A 22,509-nucleotide genomic window follows, 5' to 3' on the forward strand; every position below is an offset into this window, starting at 1 on the left:
GCAAGGAACGGTTTTGTGGTTTTATAGGATTTTGTTATCAGTCTAGCAATTTTCTCATATATCTGTTGAACTTTAACATTTTCTTCCACCTGTCTGCGTTGGCGATGTTTTTGCCTGCCTCTGCTATGGGCTATTTTATGATTGTTCCTATTGTCGTTATTGCAGTCTTTTCTTTGGTGTCTCCCATATGATACAACTATGCTATCACACAACACCTCGTATCCGTGTCCGTTAGGGTCGCCTGATCATGTAGCGATTTTTTTCATTATTTGGAGAAAAAAGTTTTTATAGCCAACCCACGCCAGGTTAGTGGAGAGAAACACGCCAGAACGCCGCGATACCTACTGCGCACTTCCAGACCCTTTGGGATCACGCTCTTCAGCGGTCCCAATCTTCCCCGAGACACGGCCCTTGAAACTCCGAGTCCCCCAGGAAAGGACGTGCCGGACCGTGTCTTAAGCTTCTCAGGCTACTTGGTTGATCCGATCAGTCGAAATTCAGTATAAGTTCTGCTTATCATTACGGTTTAAGCGGCAGACTGGTCGGTACCCACCAGCTGACACTCAGTGGAGAGTCCCGACTGCACTGTTGGGTAACTTGGGCGAGGTTATGATTTCCAACAGTGCCCTTCGGCTTGCCCTATACCCTACGCAGGTTGATCTGTTTTCGATGATTACCTCGAGCACTCAATGGGCAGCCTTTGCCAACCCGGTGCCAGGTGTCCTGACTGACCACATCGGAGATTCAATCCGTTGGGGCTGGGCCGATTGCACTCCTTCGCAAGATGACCCAACTGGTGGCTCTAAGCCACTGCCATAGGCTCTATAAAGTTTCCCTTATGCCACCCGATCTTGACTGTCCCCAAAGTCATGAGAACAGCCCCCATCACTAGCGACACTCTCAGTGACGCCACGTGCGTATGTCCGTAGGCCTTACGCATCCTGACGCAGGACGGGTTTATTGAGACCCTAGCCAGGTCATCCAGAGCTACCACCAGCTTTTCCACCGTGATCACCTCATCGAGGCCCCGGCATTCCAATAGTTGTTGTTGGGACAGTGTCATAATTGAGCCCTGTTCCTGATCCTAAACACCTCTCAACGCCCGCTCAACTTCTTCTCTCTCGTTTTCAGAGAGAAATGTGAGCTCTAGTAGGAGCTCTCCCTTCATTGCCTCTTCCGAGCACACTTGCCCAAGAATCTGAGCATAGATATTTGATAGGCTATGCTATGCTGTATGCTTCAGTTTTTTGATAAACTATATTAACTGTTAACGGTTAACGGATCGGGTGTGTGTGTGTGGTGTAAATCAGCTCGCCGTATCTGCGCTTAGCACAAATGATGGAGATGTTCCTAGTCCTTAACTGTGGAACGGTGATGGTGACCGGTGTTCCTCTCTGTGATCGTCCTTTAAGCGTCCACATGCTGACGTTGAATCCTATTTCGTTTCAATAGATTAAACCATTATCTGGAATTTCGCGCGCTATTTCATAAAACTGTGTGGCGTAATGTTTCCTTTCTTCGATAATCGTTGGTGTGTTGCGTCACCGGTATCCGGTATCAGTTTTGCCATCTTCAGGGAATAGTTGAAACCTTTGATTTCCTTCGCTGTGGTTATGGCCGGAACTCGAACACCTTGTTGTTGAGACACTTTTTCTGCGAATGCTTTTAGCGTCACCGTGCAGTCCTCATCGATCCAGTTCCGAACATCATTTATGGCTCTTGCTGTGACAATAATTTCAATTTGTTGTCACCACGGTTCTTTGCCTCGATTTGCCATTGGGTTTGGTATTTTTTGATGATGCCATGTACAGTCGGATTTTTTAGACTGAACATTTCGCTAATCATAGCTGCAGCGGCTCGGTTTTCATACGTCGTTACCACGCGTTCTCTATCTTCGGAGCAGGTTGATCTGTAGAATTTCAGTCATCCTGTTTCCGGCTATTCCCTCGAGCACTCAATAGACAGCCTTTCAGCTCTCAGCCATAGGCTTTGTAAAGTGACCCTTATGCCACCCGATCTGTACAGTCTGTACTGATAAAGCCTTGAGAACAGCCCCCATCACCAGCGACACTCTTAGTGACTCCACTTGCGTGTGTCCGTAGGCATAACGCATCCTGACACAGGACGGGTCTATAGAGACCCTCGCCTGGTCCTCGCCTGGTCGAGGCCCCGGCATTCCAGCAGTTGATGTTCAGAAGGTGTCATAATTGAGACCTTTTCCTGGTCCCATGCACCTCTCAACTACCACTCAACTTCTTCTCTCTCGTTTTCTGAGAGAGATGCAAGCACTAGTAAGAGCTCCCCCTTTTGAGTGCGTCGTACTCTATGGATGGAGTCGCTGACTCCCTTCAGTGCCTCGTCTGAGCGCACTTGCTTGAGGATCTGAGTATAGCTCAGTCCTTTTTCGGGTCTAGCCTCTACGATTATGGTGCATCGCTTTGGCTGCCCTGCAAACATCTTTGGAGGCCTGGCATCGGTTTTGCTGGTCCCCTTGCCAGACCCCTTTGCCTGAGGAACGTTTGCAGTTTGCAGTTTGCGCACCCTTACTGCGGGAAGGTATAGCACTTCTCTTGCTATTTTTGAGATAAAAAGATATTCATCTGAGTCACTACTACAGACCGCTATCCTTCGCTAGAGATGGACCACTGTGATAGGTCGAAGGACTTTGTAGAAAATTCACCATTGAATCGGGGGGTCACTAGGGAATCCAGTTCAACCGTAAAATCACCGACACGAGACATTATCTTTGTGCGCAACGTACGGTTGAGACGTGTACGTTTGCTATTTAAACCGCTGACAGTGAAAGCCAAAGAAAGCAGAATGGCAAAACGTTGAGTTACGAAGTTCAATTGGGAAGCAGAATCTAGCTTCAGCAGTTTAGGTAGCTTTAGAAAAGTATACTATTGGATAATACTTCCCATCGTCTTGCTACTGTAATAAGACAGATCCAAATCTTACAGAGCTGCAGTATATTTAATTGACCTACAGTCCATAACTAAGTTATAGAAACCCCTGTTCTTTTAGCATGCAAAAAGACGTTGTGAAGAATAATAATTCTGTTGAGAGCCCATCTGAGACGACAGTGTTTCGACACAATGATTGAAGCAAAATGGGTTTTTTGTTTTCACAATACAATTTATGTCATACTTTACTTCACACGTCACACTTTACTGGTATGACGCGAAACTGAAAGTTATGATGATAGATAGATATGATCCGATCTATATGAAGGTTAGAGCACCGCTTTGGTGTACGAAGGTTAGAGCGCCACTGGCTAATTAGGGTCGCAATCGCTTTTTAAACCCCTTTTTTGCATAAGAATTTTGTTGAAGGAGTGCAATAGAGACCGCATTGCAAAGGAGAGAGACATCATCAATAGTTACGCACCTTGATCGATGCGGAATCTTTTGTTCTTCCTTGTGAGTGAAACCGAGGAATGTGAGAAGGACTATAAAATGAACTTTCCAGGCGGTTGGTTTGATCGGGGGTAAAAGAGGAGAATGAGAGTGGAAAGAGGAACCTATGCTTTTAACATAAGCCTTAACAGACAGGATTGGGAAAATTAACAACAGTCTCACAAAGTGTAAAGAGAAAATTGCTATATTGATCAAGACAAACAAAACCACTGAACGTCTTACAAATGTTAGCGTAGGGGACACAGATCGTCATCATCATCAAGTTGGCCTACTTTTTTAAAGAGCACGTCGTCGTGACATGGCCCGGTCAACAATAGAATTCCAGGAAACTTGATCCCTGGCTGCAGCTTCCCATCCGTGTAGGTTGGGAACCCTATCTCCGACAGGTGTTCTTCACTTGATCCAGCTAACGAACTCGCTGTGCTCCCCGACTCCTCGTGTCGAACTGAGAATACCTGACAAATACCTTCTTGGCGGGGCATGAGTCCGGCATCCTCATAACATGCCCCAGCCATCGTATCCTGCCGGTCTTCGCCACAAGCGCCACTCCGCCAAAGATGGTCCGGAGGATGCGTCGCACGAACACTGAGGACACAGATAAAGCATGTAAATAGAAATAGGGTTGTAAAGATGCTTTGAATAGAAACTGAAAAATAAGAATTAAACAGCATACAATAATTGTTATCGTAACTTGTATGCGTAGAATATAGTTGTATATACCTGATGATTTAAATTAATTGTGTGCACCTAAGTTAGACTTATTCAAGAAAGAAAAACCAACGCGGAAAACTTTCCGTGTGTGAAACCAACATGGAGGGGGTGGAAAATATAGGAGAAATGGCCATTTCAAAGATGTAATGTAAATAACAACTTAAGAAATTTGTAAAATAACTTAAGCATTGGAAAAGTGAACATTGGACCAAACAAATTGAAATGATAAAGACAGCAGATTCTCGATGCATCGTCAACAGTTTCTCACAGGCCTGACAAGATCGCAACCACTCCGGGTGGTTGGAAGTTGACCTATACAGAATGGATCTGACTCGCAGATGAAGTGGGTCCTTACAATCCTTAAAATTTTCTAATTTTTTGTCGATTATAGAGATCCGAACCTCATACCTCTAACTAGACTTGTTTTTAACCGAAGACTCGGCCCATTTATGATCCTTTCCCTGGTCCTTCTATTTAGTTTCCCTCTCCTTACAATAACTCCCCTTGTAACAGTTCCCTGCAACAAGAAACCAAACCACATATTCTCCAGACTAGAATTATTGCAAAACTGAATGAAAGAAACCGGCCCGTTGCGGTTTGGATGGATGAGAATGTTCAATCACGAGTCACAATCCCTAAACGGTTTCTATTGTTTGCATAGGAGTGTAGAGCCCAAAGGCTGTGGTAAGTGGGAACGCCCATGTGTGTACTGCCTTAAATTTACTGAAACGTAGTCGTTTTATTTCGGGTATACTTCAGGATATAAATTACATTACAAAAGCATTTGACAATAAATAAACAGCTCCACAAAGGTTGTCGGCTCCGACCAATGTAGATGTGCACCCGCCTATTCCTATCACGTTCCGGGTTGCGCTTCTATGGATCAATGTAGACCGGATTTTTCAAGTCAATGTGCTCCTCCAAAACGGCATCTGTGGACGACGGGAAGCGAGCGAAAATTAGTTTGATCCTTGCGAACATCAACCGTCAACTGGTCTACGTCACTGCTATCGCTGGCGGCGGTGGCGGCGGCCCGGGCAAAGTCGAGGTTGGCAATTAAATGCTCCAGAAACTCTTGGCTGATACGTTCGGTAATGTTGATTGGCGTAAAGTGTTCGTAATGTCGTTTGCTTCTGTAGGCGGATCTTTTAATACGAACGTTCGGGAGTGCGTTGTACGATTCGTTCACTGGCGTATCATCGTTGCCGAAATGCTGTAAGTTTAAATAAAACAGTTCAGAATAAACTCTCCTTCGCTCGTACGTTACCAACTTGCCAAGCATTTGCCGTTGATGCAATAACGATTCGATTCGTTATGGTTGCAACGCGTCCCGAATGGAAAGTGTCCTTGCTCTCCATTTACGAGGTAAAACCGATGCCTGATGAACGTGTCCTGACAGGCGACTCGACAGCTCCGATCCGGATCCTCCACGCTGGGTGCAATTTGCATGCCGATGCCCGACAAACCGGACACCTTCTGTTGATACCGTTTGCACAGCTGTGTTGCGAACTCGTACGTTGATAACACCTTGTCACAGGCCTGCCGAAGAGAGAGGGAGAGAGAGAGCCGAACCAAAGTTCAACCCGGAATGAATAACTGGGTCTACCTACAGACGAAACAAGGTTAGGAGGCCACTAACAATCGTGTTTGCGGTGCAGAGTTGAATGTTGGTGTTGGTCCCGGCCGTCGAGGATACGATTTGTACTCCTTTGCCCCGCTCCATGCAGCTAAAATGACAGCCCGATTTCACCTCCCAGTTATGTTTGCGCCCTTGCAGCTCGGACAACCTGTTGAGCTCGGATGGTCGCTCGCGCCACCGGTTGTACGCGCCTTCCGCCTTACTGTTGTATCCGCTTTCAGGTCCTTCCACCGAAGACTTACGAACGGTGTAGTTGCTTATTGCTGAGGGAAAAAAAACAACACTTAATTTCAGTCTCGAAAGAAATGCTGTTGGAAGGAGAACGAGAAATGCACCTGCTCTAATGGTAGAACTTTCCGCCTTCCGGTCATTTGGATAGGTGTTGTGGTTCAACGGCAGACTTTTGTAGTCGCGCACGTTTTCCTGGTGAATGCTGTTGCCACCGTTCCGCTCGGTGTACTGGTACACATCGGTGCAAAGTGTTCCATCGATGCGGTAGTAGTTGTTGGAGGTATTGTTGCAGCTAAACTTTTCACACCGCCCACTGACACAGTAGTACTTATCGTCAAAGTCCCCCTGCTGCACCTTGCAGGCGGTACCGTCCGGATAGATCCAGCTTTTGGTCTTCGGAATGCCGGTTTTAGTTTCACAAAACACTTTGCAAGAGTCCTCGGGATCTTCCGCTACCTTCTGCAGCCCGTACCCGATAATGTCGGAATCGAATTCCTTTGCCCGATCGCAGATCTGGTTCGAAAACTCCTGGATCGTGGTTCGCGCGATGTTGTAGCACTGCAATATCATGCAAAGAGAAGGGTTTTAATGTGTTGCTTTCGCTGCATTCACTAAACTAAAGCTACCTGTTTGGCGATGCACGTCTCATATTTACGACTAAATCCGGAACAGTTTTTGCTGCAACGAAACGATTAGGTGTGAGCTATAAGATCTACGATCCTCTCTTACCCCCAGCTTACCGTTTGTCGAGACATTTTCTCGTAAACTGACGCAATCCGGTGCTGCCTTCCTTCAACCGACCGGAGTCACCGTACAAGCAGCCGGAAACACATTCGGTCGGTTCACTCCACGAGTCCCAGGTCGGTATCGTGTTGATGGTTCGCGAGATGTCCTGCCGCAGGCTGGCAAATTTCAGCCCCTCTAGGAAGGTTTTTTTGTCGATCGTTTTAAACGCGGTAATATGTTTGCCGGTCGAATGTATGGTTAGGCCCGGAATTTTCGATACACATATTCCGCTTCTGCACCACTACAAAATAAACAAAATCAACACACAAGTAAAGAGGGTTGTTCTTTGGTTGGTCAGCAACGTGTAAAACAGTGGCAATCGATTTACCATCAACTTTCCACAGCTCGTTCCTTCCAGCGCCGGATGTGATGTCCACGTGTAACGATCCCGCTGACAGTGCAGATCCCGACAGATGTCGGCCAAATCTTGCGATTTGGAGCGCGTACTATCTTTGCCATACTTTAGCAAACACTGTTGATCGGCATCAAAGCGCTCACCCGGTAGCTTACCCTCACCGGCGTGATCAAGCGACGATCCGTAGTGTCCTCGATCGAACAGACAGGTAGCCTGAGTAGTTCTGTGTCAACAGAGGGATAGCAAAAGCTCGCTGTAGTTTGTGTGCTGCTTTCGAGCAGATTTGCAATACTCACTTCAGAAACGTGTTCAAGTAATTGCGACTGCAGGATGACCACGTTATCTTGCCGCTGCCCAACGTCGGTGACATTATGTACAGACTCGGATCGCAATTATTGTCCGACGTGTCATGGCGCATTCCCAGGCTGAAAAACGTTGCAAGCTTCAATGTAGAGTGCGAATCAATTTGACGCGTTTGCCATCACTTACTTGTGTCCAATTTCGTGCGCTACAACGAAAACACTCTCAAAATGCTTTCCCTCATTGATGGTGCAGCTGGAGGTGATCGTACACATGCCGGCAACCGGTGCCAGCCCAACCACCTGATTGCTCACCTTACCGTTCTTGCTCACCACAAACAGATCCAGCCCGGTCAGTATGACCGCGTGGTCAAAGTGTACCGGATCCGCGTCGGAAATGGGGTTCATTTTGCGCTGCCAGCCGCAGAAGCTGTTCAGGTAGATGTCGATATCGCTCGACCGGCGCAGATCCTTCGGATCGTTGTGCAGGATCTCTAGCCGCTTGAGAATAAAGTTTATCGGGTGGCCCAACGATGGATGGTTGTACAGCAACTGCACACCGTTGATCATCGCCAGCACGAACCGTATCAGGTGGGCTTCGGTGTTTTTGGGATAGTTTTTCGACATATGCCGATACAGATCCTTATCTATGAAAATTGCAGTCTCGATGTGCAGCACATCCGGCACTTTGGTGTTATGGTTTGAGCTGACGTGACGCTTAGGTCGCGGTTGATTTTGTCTGTAGATGGCCGCGGTTGGCCTTCGGGTAGGTTCGTGCATTTCTGGTTCGAACATAATGCTGGTAGCGTTTGCACCGGAGCTGCTGCCTACAGTGCTTCGCGTACTGTTCCTATTTAACATTACATGGGCCCCGGTGCCGAATCGTTCCGGCAGTGGATGTATGACGATGTCGGTTTCGTTGCTTCGTATCAGACCGCGTATGCTGCCCTCGCACAGATCGAACGCGGCACGCTCGTTGCGGTAAAAGCAATCGCGATATTTAAGCACCCGATCGTAGGAATCGTCCAACAGCTGGGTCGTGTTGTCGTAACTTTCGATGAAGGCAAACGATTCGTCTATTAAAATATCAGACTTTTGCAATCGCAGGGAGAAGCTGTCCGCTGTAACGATGATGATGATGATGATGGAACACATTTTAATGCACGGTAGCTTCACCATCGAGGCACTACATTTGGTGACACTTACCACGATCGTTGCTTATGTTGAACTGCAGAAATCCGCTGCCTGGTGTTGCAGACCTGCTTTCCCGTTTTCTTTGCCGCACATTAACAATCTTGAAATCATCTGAAAAAAAAAAACGGTTAGTGAACATTGAAATGTAAGAAACACAATGGCGCACTTTGGCAATGGCTTTTCAACACCGAATCGAACGATTTATCGACGGCTGAAGTGAATGGGTTACAGGGCGCGTCACAAAAGCGATTCGACAACCGTTTTGCTCAATACGCCTGAACTTGAACTCTAGAGTCACAGTGGCAACGAAATGTTTGTGCTGTAACAGTTCGGGACAATCATCGGGGTCTTGCGCCCGTTCGTAAAGGCGTTAATGCAGCCGTCCAACCACCGGAAGGTGTGTCAATCCGATCAGCGACCGACCAGGGCGCCGGAAGATCCGTCATCGGAGATCACCTGTTGCAATCGTGACATCTCTGCGCCAGCTCTGTATCATGCACCATCATACTTACCAGTTCGGCGATCACCAAACAGCAGCAGTTGTTCATGTTCCTCGAGAAAATTATGCAAATTCCTTTCATCGATCTGCAACAAAAGAACGGCAACGGAGAAGCGTTCGAGCAATTTGTAGGTTAAAATTCATGCAATACACACATTAACAAACAATGCCCCGTAAGGGTGTTCCGTTCGGGCCGGACTCACACCCCGGGCGTATCATGGCTACCTGATACCCGGCCCGGTGTCTAATGAGTATCGTTTACCGGTGGTTGCATATTTGCGGAATAGTTGTGGCGCTACTGTACTGTGTACTGGCTTGACGGGAGAGCAAAAACGAGCAAAACTGCCGGATCGAAACATTCTACGTACGTGCGGTGCATCGCGTAGATGGAAGAAAGTTAGTGGAATGTCGAGAAAAGAAAGGCCCGAATCGCGTGCATCACCACCTTGAAAGACATCTTCTTCGGTTAGGACATCTTTCTTTTCCTGCGGCCAAAGATGCATTGTGTTGTGCCGCGTGATGAATGTGCATTGTGCAATGGTCTATTGGCTATGGAGGTTAGGCGAGTGCGAAGACCCTACATTTCCATTAGCATTTGGCCTTTCTCCTACATTTATTTCGACGATGATATCTCTTGATACAGCCACTGAGAGAAAGAAAAGGGATTTTAATTTACATTTGCACTTTTAAACGCTTCCATTAAAATAGCAAACATTGAAGAAACCAATTAGATGCTTTTATGGAATGTCCCTTCGGTAACACGCTAAAGCGCTGAGCGTTTGGAACGTACAACTGTTGTCAATTAATCAATATCTAAACTGAAGCTCCAGGATCTCCTTGATCTCTCCTTTCAATAACTTCCTATGATTTTTAAAAGAAGCTTAAGTAAAATAGGAATATACCCTAAATATAGGACACTCTTTACTTTTGGAATTTGATGAGCAAACACGTAGATCATCGTATGATTTTTTGATGTTTTGAATTTGATTCTTTATCGAAAATTCCTCTTGGCCATTTAGCAGGAATTTCACTTAAAATTGGAAAGAATTAAACATTTAATATTGGGACTGCAAGGTGTGATGTGATTCCTTCAACTAGAAAGCAGCATATCGATTTGAACAAAATGCTATTCGGATGATGCCAGGTTTGGTTGGACTATATGGTGAGAGAAGTAGAATTTCTTCACTCTTCTCCATCACATCAGACACATCTCATGCTGTGCGTGTCGTCTAATGCTATGGCCAATTATTTCCTTCAAAGTCCTTGAAACGAATTAGCTTCGATCCAATTTTAAAACGATAGGAGCAAACAACTGGTCAGGATTAGCAGTTATCTGTGGACGGAAATCAAACGGACTCCTGGAGTTATCTGTGGTTGGAGATGGAAAAGTTCGGTTCGGTTTCAGTCCTACCGCTACTACTATTCCACCAGGGACCGCTCTTAGATCATACATTACTTTTTCAAATCACAAAACATTCGTGTTCAGACTTGGCTTTTAGTTAATAGTTTCGATGTTTAGTTTCGTTTGAATAAGATTATTTCTTTTCTATTCAATATTGCTTGCATTAATAATCCAATTTTTCAAATTTTAACCCTATAGCGGCTCACTGGTCCCTTCAGATCGTCTTCCCTTACACAGAACTGACTGCGGGGGTGGATCGGAGTACAAGAATGCTAAGCAAATGCATGTGACCCCATAGCGACCCATTCATATCAACAGAGGCGTACCTTCCTATATGCTAACTGTGCTGGGGTCCTGGATGCCTCGATCATTTAGAGGGGTTCTATAAGGAGCCTCGTTCTATATCTCCGGTTGGGCTCTGAGTATGATCCTCCAAGGACCTTGATCCGTCACTAACTGACTGTCCAGAAGCGAGTAAAGTTAAGTTACGAAAGCCAGAAATGCTAAATCGAGACCGCTTTGAGTCAGCTGCTCTTAGACACATGAACAAGTTCGTATTAAACATGGAGGACGAGCTTTGCGTAAGAATGTCAATTTAGTTGCATCGTTATGCCACTTGCTTTACCTGAATCCATGTATCACAACGATAAAGCCTTCGTTATCCTTAGAATCTTTCCTCTATTAGCTATTTTCGTCTTTCGCTAGAAGAACTTATTTCTTAAAGATTAAACAACTCAAAGTGGTAACAAGCGGTCATCAGTACAAGCTTCGCTATTTCAAACATTTTTGCTCGGCACCTTGCACCATAATACTTTGTTAGCCACACCTGCTCCAAGTCAGCTAATAAAGTCGTCATATTTTTTTAACATATAAAGTATAATAGTTAAGACAATGCCTCGTTGGGTTGGGATCACTAAGGCACAGAAGCCATTGCATTCAAAATCGCTCAAGACAGACCCATTTTAATTCCATTCCTAGAGTGAAACTATTTCAGCAAATATCATGTACAATTCAAATTTCTACATCTCCCTTAAACAGCAAATAATAGCGTCAAGGACTGTAAAATCATCGTGAAAAAAAAAACGACAAAAATGTCCCCCAAACTAAGATTCGCTAGCCTGCCACAGTTAAAAAGTAAAATCGCCCCACCCGATTAGTGTTAAAGGTCATCCGATGGGAACTTTGCAAACGTGCGTAAACCATACCCGGAAGCACGTTCTAGTAAATTTTCTCGCCCCCAAACAATAGTCGCCTTTATTCTGGGGTAAATTCTCTTCTAGGTCAGCTCATGGTCATAAATCTCGACCAAAAGTTCGGGGTGAGCCGAAACAAAACCACCACCACAACAGCACCATCATAAACCGCGCTACCTAATTACTCTGCCTAAAGACCAGAGTGTTTCTGTCAGTCCCTGTCAGCCAGTCGGCGTAATGATCGTCCACCGCCGGTGCAGGTGATAATGAAAATTTAAATAAGAAAGATGATCCCATCCACAGTCGCGCGCAACCGCGGGACCGCACGAACGATGCAAACGCGGGCTGAGAACACAGTGGCATAAATTAGCATGCAGCAGCATGAGCATTAGGTGTGCGAGGTTTGTAGTTGTGGAAAAAAATCTGTAACAATTTCGCTTTTTCTCTTCGGTCGGTTTCGATTGAACGCATTTCCATTTTAATTCGAGCCACAACACACAACCACTCACTGAACCACCCATTATACGTACAGCACGATTTTAGACCGATGTGCTATCGTGACCTGCGCACGATGTAACCATTACAAATCATTACTGCGATCATCGGTCATCTACCATCACGCGCCTGTGCGGTTACGGTTCGAGAGCACATGGGTTGATCCGGCCGGATCTAGCGCGAACCACGTTCTGTCCTTTCGGCGATCTCACCAACGTTCCAGATGCGGACCAACGCACCACACGGAAATGGTGGAAAACTCAGTGAAGCAATAAACACGTATTTAATTGCATTCTTTTCGTACGATCGTCAAGAAAGATGCGCACTCCAACTTAAAGTGCTGGGGTGGTGGACTCCATACTCTATCGCTCGGAAGGGAAGCTGCACTTCAATGTCACAGCAGGTACACCACAACAGCGTACAACGCCTTTTGGGGTGTCGTCTTTTTCCCTTTCGTTTGGTGGGCATTTGGGCAGATCTGAACAAACCTTCCCGCTGTTGTGAGAAACTAAAGTAATTACTCCGTATTCTGATGTAAGTAGCTCATTCACGACAGCAGCCGATGAGCACATTCAAATGGTGAAGAGGTTGCGAACCAGCAGCCTGTCCTAGTACACCGAGTCTTTCGGTACGCCACTCGGTCACACCATTTAGCATTCGAGGGGGGGGGATGGAGGTATGTCTCTCGCCATCAGCTGATCGTCTTATTTTTCACGTCTGTTTTGTTTTACCACGTGATACCATCTGCAGCAGGAGGGTTCGTCGCTTGCGTTCTTTCGAAAGACATTTTTGGCTGGTTTTTATGGTGCGCCGTTGTGTAATCCATTTTTTTGGCTAAAGCGATTTTCCCCGATGCATGCGCCAGTTTAAAGGTGCTAGTTCGCTGGTAATTAAACCGAAGAAGACACGCTTGTTCCAGTGCGATGGACTTGGGTGAGATAAACTGGGTAGAAGGCGTTGGCTGGATGGCTGGCTGGTCAATGCTAAAATTTACATCATTTGCCACGAGCAAACACTCGCACCCGTTTGCCAGATTGAAGTATCGTGATAAATCAAATCAAAATTCGTCCCAAAACGCGCTCGTGAATGGAAAAAGGTTGGTTGGTTGGTTGGTTGGCGCAAAATGGACCTCTTACGACGTGTTCGCATCAGACCAAAAACAATGCCACGCTGTGCGATAAAAGCTAATGGAGCAAGCATGGCAAACAATTTCACTTTTACGATCGCGCGCAGCAGATTCGCGCTCCGTTCGGTTGCGACTATTTCTGCGCCGACTATTTTGTCTGGCGAAATAGCTTGATAACGAGGTGAAAATAGATAGGCAAAGTTATTATGCTTATTGAAAAACTTAATTGAAATTGTTTTGCAGGAAAAGTGTTAAACGCCGTACGCCATACATTGCTCGATTCAAGATTTGCCGAAACAGAACATTCCGCAGCATAACACAAACTGAGTACTGCTCGTACACTGGTTCCACTTTCTATAGCAGCCTCTTTATTTTTGGTGTAATGCGAAAATTATGTGTATGAAATTGTTTTGTTTTCTCCACACCTTTTAAAGCGTATTAATAAGTAATTTTTTAAATATATCTCGATTTTCCCACAAATTGATAAAACAGTACTTCTGAGCGCATGTGCACTGTTATTATGATTTTAGTGGCGCAGTTTCGTGACAAAATCATGAGATGAATATTTCCACAATGTTCTGACCCAAACACTGGACAATACTAACTAAGCAATAACAATTTGTTCGCATTAATTTAGGACTTCTGTAAAAAAACTTGTTTGAGAGCTGTTTTGGTTCTTCCCTAGGAATTGGCCATTTTTCAGTCATGTAACACTACTGCCAGTTGAAACAAAAGCATTTAAGCCGAAAAAAATACACGAAAATAGTTGCTGAAGAGTTACTTGCTTTTCGTCAAGCAAAGCGTTAAGCAAATTATACTTAATTAAATTTAAAATATTCTTTACTTTTATCAACTTTTTAACAAGAATTTGAAGTTGTCGAAGTCGAACTTATCTACTTTCCTAGCCGTATGAACATTTGGAATCCCAGCCAAGCTTACTAGGTTTGTAAGAATGGCAATGGCCAACAGCACATGTCAGGTGAAGGTGGATGGGAAATTCTCAGGGCTCAACCCCAAGGGCCTGTATCATGGAGATGGCATCGCCTGTCTTCTCTTTAATCGGGCGCTTGAGAAGGCCATCCGTGACTCGAAGGTGGAATCTTCGGGGAGTATCTTTTATAAGCCAATCCTGATCCTGGCATCTCTGATGACATATGAATCGTTGGTTTTAGGCTCTCCTACACAGGAAGCTTACAATAGCATCGACCAAGTGGCGCAAAACCTCGGGTTAAAATGATGGTGGCAGCATGAGCGGCTCTGCTAACAAACACTGATTTACGTAGGGATGATGAACAGGTAGGTGATTGCACATTTGAATACGTTCAATCTTTACCTATCTCCTGTCTATAGTCAAATAGACCATAGACCTGTCGCAACGAACTATGTTGGGACTGTATATAACCTTGATAGTCCCAGTACTCAAATACTGACTGAAAACTGACTAAGATTTTGGGTCCGTTTGTGTGGAAAGACAATGGAGGAGCCGCTGCAATGACGAGCTCTACGAGTTATATGGTTATCTCCCCATCGGGCAGCGAATAAGACTCGTAAGGCTCCGGTGGGCTGATCATGTCATAAGAATGGTACCAGATGACCCAGCCTGTAAAGCCCTTTTAGGCCTTCAACAAGGGCAGAAAAGATGGTAGGCCCAAATTGAGATGGATTGATTGTGTTCATGCGTCAATGCCAGGACGACCGGACCAGACGAGGGCGCTAGACCACAAGAGGCATCGAAGACTTCTGTAGCAGTAAGTAAGGAAGTAGGTAACTAAAAACATAAGGTAATTTATTTTACTTGTAAAACCTGTATTATATTTAGATATTGTAGGTGACATCCTTTGTTGATTTTTTTTTAAATTAATTTAGTATGAATATGGCAATTCTTTTAATTTATTATGAATATTTTATCTGGATTAGCCGTCTTTCCTATGATTTGAAATCTGTTTTCACTGTTTTCTTTTTTTTTATCTGTTACTTACAAAGTATTGCTTTTTTGACAATTCAATCATAAACTGCGTACAGCAATTCACCGAACGACTGTTGCTTCCAAAAAGTTCAGTGTACAATAAAAAACAGACAAACAAATTAACTGGTAAGCAGCTGTGTGTTCTTAAAAAATAATGAAAAAGTATGTAAATACACGGTGCTGCTAGAGGAACTGGTTTTCAGTGTATGAAGAATGCTGTGTTCGTTCGGCGGGAGGGTTCAGAAAAATAGATCACATTAGCAATATTTTCAAGTTCATCCACCGTTTCGGGCGGGAGGGATGTTTCGAAACAAAGCATACATTAACATTCAAAATCCCAAAAAGTCAACCTTTCCAAGAATCACCTTCACTAGAACTAACCTAAATGCGCGCGAGAAAGTGTAGCAGAAAAAAAACCTTCGGGGTCCGGCTCGCTAGCTTTTGACATTCAAATTATACAAATCCCGTAACCATTGTTCTCGTTGCCGTTGTTCTCGCGTGATGGCAAGTGCCAAAAATGTTAAATGTTTGCCTCAAATTGTGCCTCATCGCCCAGAACACGAACGTTCGTATGGTATGATGGGGGTTTGCGTAGCGAAATTATGTTTCCAGCCAAAAAAAGCCAACGAGTTGAATGGCATCACCCGGCCCGGCCTAACCGTTTCGTTTAGGATAAATAAATGATTCGGCATAAAAAACGGGGGAGGATGGTGATAAGTGTAACAATTTACAACCGGCAAACAAACAAATAGATCTTTCACCCCCGAAAAAAACACCCCGACCAGCACCGAGTCGCGAGGATAATTTTGAATGATGATGCGTACGCGACCGGTACGCACGTGCAATCCTTGCTGGGTAGTCTCCCGTCGGTCCCCCGGTGGAACACTTAGTTCACGCTCAACGCACACCCGCGAATGACCTCTTGCCGCGAATCACAATTCGCGATTATTGATGGGCCAATGAGTTGAGTAAACTTTCGTGTGACAATAATCGGGCGGCACTCCGGTCGGCGTGTAATTAGAATTTCAGGTCAATGAAACCCACCGATGCTGACCGGTTTTGCGGTGTGTGTGTGTCTATGTTTTCTGTGTGGTCGTTCTAAATCGATGGGTACATGATAGTATGGGCAGAGTGGGCAGAGCAGACCATCCATCAGCAGCAGCCGCCGTTGCACGACGATGGGCAATGGGCGCAAATCGGATGCGCGTGAGGCGTTGGACAACACGGCGGTGGACAATGCACGTGGCGCCGCCAATCTGGTGCACTTCAATTGTAGGCACTTGTTTAGATTAGAAGTCACATTTGATGTGTACTTATGTGTTTCAGTAGTCATAAAGTCTTTCCTGCGAAGGTTTCTTTTTCTGTTATTGATTTATCTGAGCTCCATTAATGTGGTACAAAAGGCAGGAACTGCAATCGCAAGTATCGCCTTCCAAAAAAAAAAAGGCTTGCAAGAGAGTTAACATAATGAACAAAGTTTCCCATAACGCTCCTCAGCACGGCATTACAAAGGGCAAATAGTCAAATAATAACGATGAGACTTTGAGACTTCCGTTAAGTGTACGGCGAAACAATGGAAGGAAATGAAGACTTCCTCATCTCATTGCTACTACCTGCAACGGCCTCAAAGACGCCGGTTTGTTCGGGCTTTTTTGGGGTGACCTCGACATGTCTTCCTGAATCGACATTTTTAATTTTCCTTTCCAAAAAAGGCCCCAAAAATTTCAACGCAAATAAAATGAATGTAAAATGAGCTAAATTGTAAGATACGAGATATGCAAAGTGCGACCATATCTTCATCGCCATCCACTCCCGGCAACAAACAGTTCTTCTCACCTTTGCATTATCTAACACTAAATGGTTCAGTTTTTCCACCTCCAGATGCAGACAGCGGACCGGGTTGCGTGCCACTATCAAGATTAGCGCCAGCAGTGCAACGATCTGCAGCCTAACGCTTCCTACGGCTGCGAGGAACGGTTGTGTTTGTGGACGTTGCATTTTTCACTTTTCACATAGCTTTCGGATTTCGATGACATCTATCGGGTTTCGGCACGGTTGCGCCTGCAACGGGCATCGGGAACCGGGAGCCTGTTCTGTTGTTACACCTTCTGCGCCTGCACACACAAACGCAGCTGCAGAGGATTTCCTCCTTCAGGTACCGTTGGGTGGGTCGTTATTACTCAATCTTCATTTTAATTTCACTCAAGCTAGAGGCACAAGCAACACACTCTTCCGCAATGCGCGCTACATAATGCGATTAAATTCTACATGAGTGACTTTTCCGCGGCAAGACAACATGGTTGCACCGATTACGCGAGAGCATATGTTGTTGCTGTTGTTCTGACAAGTGCGTTACTCCCGCACCCACTCACTATCAGCGCCCACAATCACAGTAACACACACACACACTCACTCACACAGCGCACAGTGTTGTGGTTTGATGATGAGCCCAATTTAACGTACAATTATTATTGTTTGAAATCGCTCGAGCTCAAACCACTTGGTCGACACCGGCCGTAGAGCGCAGAGCGTTTGAACACCTCGACCGTTTGCATTTAACTGAGGCCCACGTTCCGACCCGAGGTACGGACGAGCCCTTGGCTGGCTGCAGCAAAACCAACATAGACCACAACACCACAGCAACAGCATGGCGCGCATCCCTTCCCCCAGCGACGCGATTAGTACGCTCCCAGGCGCCAGCCCATCGTTTGGCAGTGTTTTGGAGGAAGCAGAGATTTTTCCGTCCCGGTCGCGGCTCTCGCTTCGATGTGGGCCCCCTAGGCTTGGGGTGGGCTTGAGGTTCGTCGTTCTGTTGGAATGCTAATTGAGCGATGAGCAGCGTTTCATGCTCCAATGTTAGTGCACTAATGTTCTCTTCGCCTTCGATCGGGTGGGCACTGATTGAATTGGTTTGTGTTTTGTTTTCTTTTTTTTTTTGCGCAAATATAATGAGATTATTTTTGTGCCCAAATTATATGGAGAAAGTTGAGAATGAATGAATCAGATGATCTTTTTTGCCATGATTTTTTTTTTTGGTTAGATTTGGTCTTAACATTTTTACTACGATTTGAGAATCGTAAAATAAAGAAAATTTTATAGCAAATCCGCGCCGGTATTGGGTATCGAATAGTGTCCGGACTCTTTACGCAAGACTTCAAAGGTATAATCAATCAAAAGATTAGAAAAAGGGTATATCAAGACCTCTCGGCCAATATTAAAACTCATTGGAACCGTCTTTCCGTACGTAAAACTGACTACTCAGCCGTCAGTTGGAAGAGGCCCTACGAGAGGACACTTTGGAGTCTTTTCGGTCAACATTACGCTAAAGGGCAGCACATTCTGAGTGGTTAGGGTTTGGCGATGCGTCGTCGAGATTCGAACGCTACTTTCCTCAACACCGGTTGGTGAACAAGGCCAATTCGGGGGCAGTACATGCTTATGTGGTGGTCCGGTAACCGAGGCGATAACGGCGCCGGCCTTCACACGACAGCACCGTTGTTAAAATCCCATTCAGGCCGTCTCCCCGTACGTAGAGCTGACAACTTTACTACGGGTAAAATTAAGTCACAGAAAGCCAGAAATGGCAGCCCGAGACCTCTCGAGGTGGTAGTGCCAAGGAAGAAGAAGAGACATGCTTATGATATCTCAAGTCTTCTTAGATCTACGATCTTGTAGGAGGCCCTTTCGAAGAGACTACTTAGAAATAGTCACTATAAAGAGATTTGTCACTACTGAACGGTAGTCGAAGCCTGACCCTATTAGATGTTTTAATGTTAATCCAAATGTCTTCAAATGGGCATTTAAAAAATTCTATGTTGTTGTAAATGGTCGACAGAATGTTCCTCACTTTTCCAATTTCTTCCAAAAAGGATAAAACCCATTGTACGAAAAAGTTTTCGATTTAAATCACATTCTCATTGTTCCAACTATTCATTATGATAAAATGTAAATCAAGACAAATGTTTCTTATAACGCTCACCACAACGAACTAGCGCCACGTGGTAGATTCAAATTTCTATATTTGTTTTTATTCGATATTTATAAGAAATGACTAACCAGACCTGCATTACAAACATTAATAAAGTAAATCGTAATCGTGTGTTTTCCTAAAATCAAACTTAATGCGAAGGAAAAAATCTAAACGCAAAGTTTTATTAAAAATGTGTTTCCTTTTTGTGTTTTCAAATGCGCTCGAAACAGCCGGAAAATCTGCTCGAGTCCCCGGATAATGCGAAACTACACGATACCCCGGATCATCGGGAAAAAGCGACTCTCTACCGACGATGACAGTTCAAAATACGCTGTGCAATTGACAGTCATCAAAACTGGAGTTACTGTTTACGTCCAAGTCCTGAGCAGTTGTGTTAATTTCGCGAAAACTAAACACTTTTTTCGTAGTAAACTGCCTTCCGACAAGAATAATTGAAAATGGTAAGCATGCACGGTTCAAATAGCATAGCAAGCACGCTCCGTGTCGTTTGGGGAACTATTGCTAGCGAGCGGAATGCAAATGCCGCATCATGTATTGAGGTTATAACCTGTCGGATTTGTGCTAACTCACCTTTGCGGTTTTGTAGGCTCGTCGTTATGATTCCAGAACTACTATTTTCTCGCCGGAAGGTCGATTGTACCAGGTCGAGTATGCTATGGAAGCCATTTCACACGCGGGTACCTCGCTTGGCATTCTGGCAAAGGATGGAATACTGTTGGCAGCCGAGCGTCGCAACACAAACAAACTGTTGGACAATGTAATCTTCTCCGAGAAGATCTACAAATTGAACGAGTAAGCTCAATAGTAGCGTACTTACAACGTTGCCAAAGATCTAATTCGGTGTTGTCTATGGTTGTGCTTCCAGTGATATGGTGTGCTCGGTGGCCGGCATTACCTCCGATGCGAACGTCCTTACTAATCTGCTGCGAGTTATCGCGCAACGGTACCAGCTGAACTATGGGGAGGCTATGCCCTGCGAACAGCTTGTATCGCACCTGTGTGATGTGAAGCAGGCGTACACGCAGTACGGTGGTAAGCGGCCTTTTGGAGTGTCCATCCTCTACATGGGATGGGATAAGCACTACGGATACCAGCTGTACCAGTCGGACCCCAGTGGAAACTATGGTGGATGGAAAGCCACCTGCATCGGCAACAATTCGGCGGTATGATAGCGCTTTAGGCTCTTCCAAGGGGGAAATGACGTCTAATCTCATCCATTACACATTTTAGGCCGCCGTTTCCGCCCTAAAACAGGAGCTGAGCGATAGCGACATCAGTTTAGCGCAGGCACAGGATCTGGCCGTTAAGGTACTGTCCAAAACCCTGGACATGACCAAGCTTACGTCGGAGAAAAGTAAGTAGCTTATGAAGCTTTTTGTTTTAGATTTATTCTGTACAATTGGATTTTATTGAAAATTTCAGTTGAAATGGCTGTTCTTACCCGTGAAAATAACAAGACGGTCATTAAAATTTTGTCCAGCACTGAGGTGGATGGACTAATTGCAAAATACGAGAAGGCAGAGGCTGAAGCGGAAGCCGCCAAGAAGGAGAAGCTGGGTCAAAAATCATAATTCGCATGTAAGTGTTCTGTTCAGGCAGTGATGGAAACAAACGAGGGGAAGGAAGCATTACAATAATAAAAACACGCACCGGAGAGTGCTATCATCCAGGATTCTTAATACAACATTTTACCTTTCTTTCCAACGAACCATGTTAAGTGGAGTAGTTAAATTTTAACGTTAGTTTATTACTTACTCATTTACACCACTGGTTCATAAAATGTTTCACTTTCCTTACGCGCCTACGTATTGTACTGTTTATCATAAGTTGGGATATTCAATTCAATTCAATTGTAACGTTTGTAAAAGGCACTTTCGCTGCGTTCTTCCGCTTTCGAGCATTTTTAACGTTCGATATCACAATATCTACTGATGAGATACAAATCTCATATGGTACATCTATATGGGATGTAAGCTTCTCCTGTAGCGTGTTCGAAATACTGCTAACTCCGATTAGCACGGCTCTCCTGTTTGCGTCTTTTCCACACCTGTTTGATGTAGTATACTGTTTCCTTGTGCTTGTTGTCCCACAGCAGCGTAACAAGCCGACCGAGCGTTGGTTCATCATCGTTCCGTGTCCAATCCAACACAAAACTATAGATTTGCTGAAAAAGGTAAATTTTTTATTGCAGTTCTGTTCTCCTGCCATTCACGGTTTGAACCTCTGCGACGGCCCCTTACCTCAGCCAATGTACTGTTGTCAGCCTCAAAGGCATCGATCTGTCCCTCGGAGTATTCTAGCTTGCGCGCGAAACTTTTCCACTCGTAACCCAAGTGACGGGCCACCGTGTCGATCATTTCCGTGTCCACCTCGTCCGGGCTTTGCATCATTTGTGATATAGTATTCGACAGCCGCAAGTTGGCCCATTTCACACCGGACGAAGTACCTGCCGCAGAGCCACTCGTTGAAGCACCATTTTCCACCACGGCAGTATTGTACGTGTAGTTGTTGCCGATGTGTAGATTGGTCGCGTTCCTTATCTGATACACCTGCATTCCGGTCGTGTTGGAAATGGATGTTTGCGGGACTGAGAGTGTGTTGTGCTGCACATTGTTCACTACCGTCGCCGGTGGAGTGTGATTCTCGCCCGAGCTTAGCTCCAACGAATTCGGCGACCCATTAGGCACGAGGGCCAAGTTTTGTAGCGCCGGCACTAACGCTACGTCTGGATTTGGGAAATTCCCTGGTGGTGGTGCTGCCGTTGGTGGCCCTTCTTCCTGCGTATCTGCTTTTCGACGAGGTGGCAGCGGAGCCGCATCCGTTTCAAGCTTGGATGGCGCATTTTTGTGGAAGAGTGTTCCTATTATGTTTGAAATTTTCACCATTTCTTTTACGAAAACACGTAAATAAACGAACGAAAGCGATGATTTTCCGCTGTGCTGTGCTATTGTTGCGACCAGGAAACCAAAACAACCTTTTGCATCGAGCTGTCAGTTGGAACAATGACTCACAGTCGGCCAACACGATCGCTGCCGCAGATGCAACTCTGCCGTCGATGTAAATCGTTGTAAAATGTAATGCGATAATTTAAAGGCACGAGTGGTGTAGAAAAGCAAAAAGTACATATGTTATTACACTCACTGTACTGGTGCAAATAGACTCGAAATTATTTTACCAAATTTTGGACGGGCTAGTTTGGCAACATT

The 22,509-nt window shown here is 45.2% G+C and overlaps 3 protein-coding genes across 4 annotated transcripts; 1 reads left to right on the top strand and 2 right to left on the bottom strand.

The window, feature by feature from the left end:
* Positions 1-4,846: 4,846 nt before the first annotated feature.
* LOC118511844 (A disintegrin and metalloproteinase with thrombospondin motifs adt-1) lies at positions 4,847-19,055 on the bottom strand. The gene is made up of 13 exons (XM_036055387.1): positions 17,149-19,055; positions 9,144-9,216; positions 8,644-8,742; positions 7,628-8,558; positions 7,435-7,563; positions 7,112-7,361; positions 6,738-7,024; positions 6,624-6,675; positions 6,102-6,555; positions 5,767-6,029; positions 5,403-5,666; positions 5,133-5,340; positions 4,847-5,059 (listed from the first exon to the last, which is right to left on the bottom strand). Exons 1-13 carry the CDS (start codon positions 17,308-17,310, stop codon positions 5,004-5,006), a joined length of 3,228 nt encoding a protein of 1,075 aa, XP_035911280.1. The 5' UTR covers positions 17,311-19,055; the 3' UTR covers positions 4,847-5,003.
* A 527-nt stretch (positions 19,056-19,582) lies between these two features.
* LOC118511848 (proteasome subunit alpha type-4) lies at positions 19,583-20,987 on the top strand. The gene is made up of 5 exons (XM_036055393.1): positions 19,583-19,743; positions 19,890-20,095; positions 20,169-20,466; positions 20,534-20,657; positions 20,726-20,987. Exons 1-5 carry the CDS (start codon positions 19,741-19,743, stop codon positions 20,872-20,874), a joined length of 780 nt encoding a protein of 259 aa, XP_035911286.1. The 5' UTR covers positions 19,583-19,740; the 3' UTR covers positions 20,875-20,987.
* A 42-nt stretch (positions 20,988-21,029) lies between these two features.
* LOC118511847 (protein immune deficiency) lies at positions 21,030-22,318 on the bottom strand. 2 transcript variants are annotated; one of them, XM_036055392.1, is made up of 2 exons: positions 21,544-22,318; positions 21,030-21,456 (listed from the first exon to the last, which is right to left on the bottom strand). In XM_036055392.1, the coding sequence occupies exons 1-2, from the start codon at positions 22,186-22,188 to the stop codon at positions 21,427-21,429; spliced, it is 675 nt and encodes a 224-aa protein (XP_035911285.1). In that variant the 5' UTR covers positions 22,189-22,318; the 3' UTR covers positions 21,030-21,426. The 2 variants fall into 2 exon arrangements, with proteins under 2 accessions (XP_035911285.1, XP_035911284.1); XM_036055391.1 differs by having other exon boundaries at positions 21,030-21,467.
* Positions 22,319-22,509: the final 191 nt, after the last annotated feature.

The sequence above is a fragment of the Anopheles stephensi genome, chromosome 3, assembly GCF_013141755.1.
Source record: "Anopheles stephensi strain Indian chromosome 3, UCI_ANSTEP_V1.0, whole genome shotgun sequence".
In the NCBI taxonomy this organism is placed as follows: Eukaryota; Metazoa; Arthropoda; class Insecta; order Diptera; family Culicidae; genus Anopheles; species Anopheles stephensi.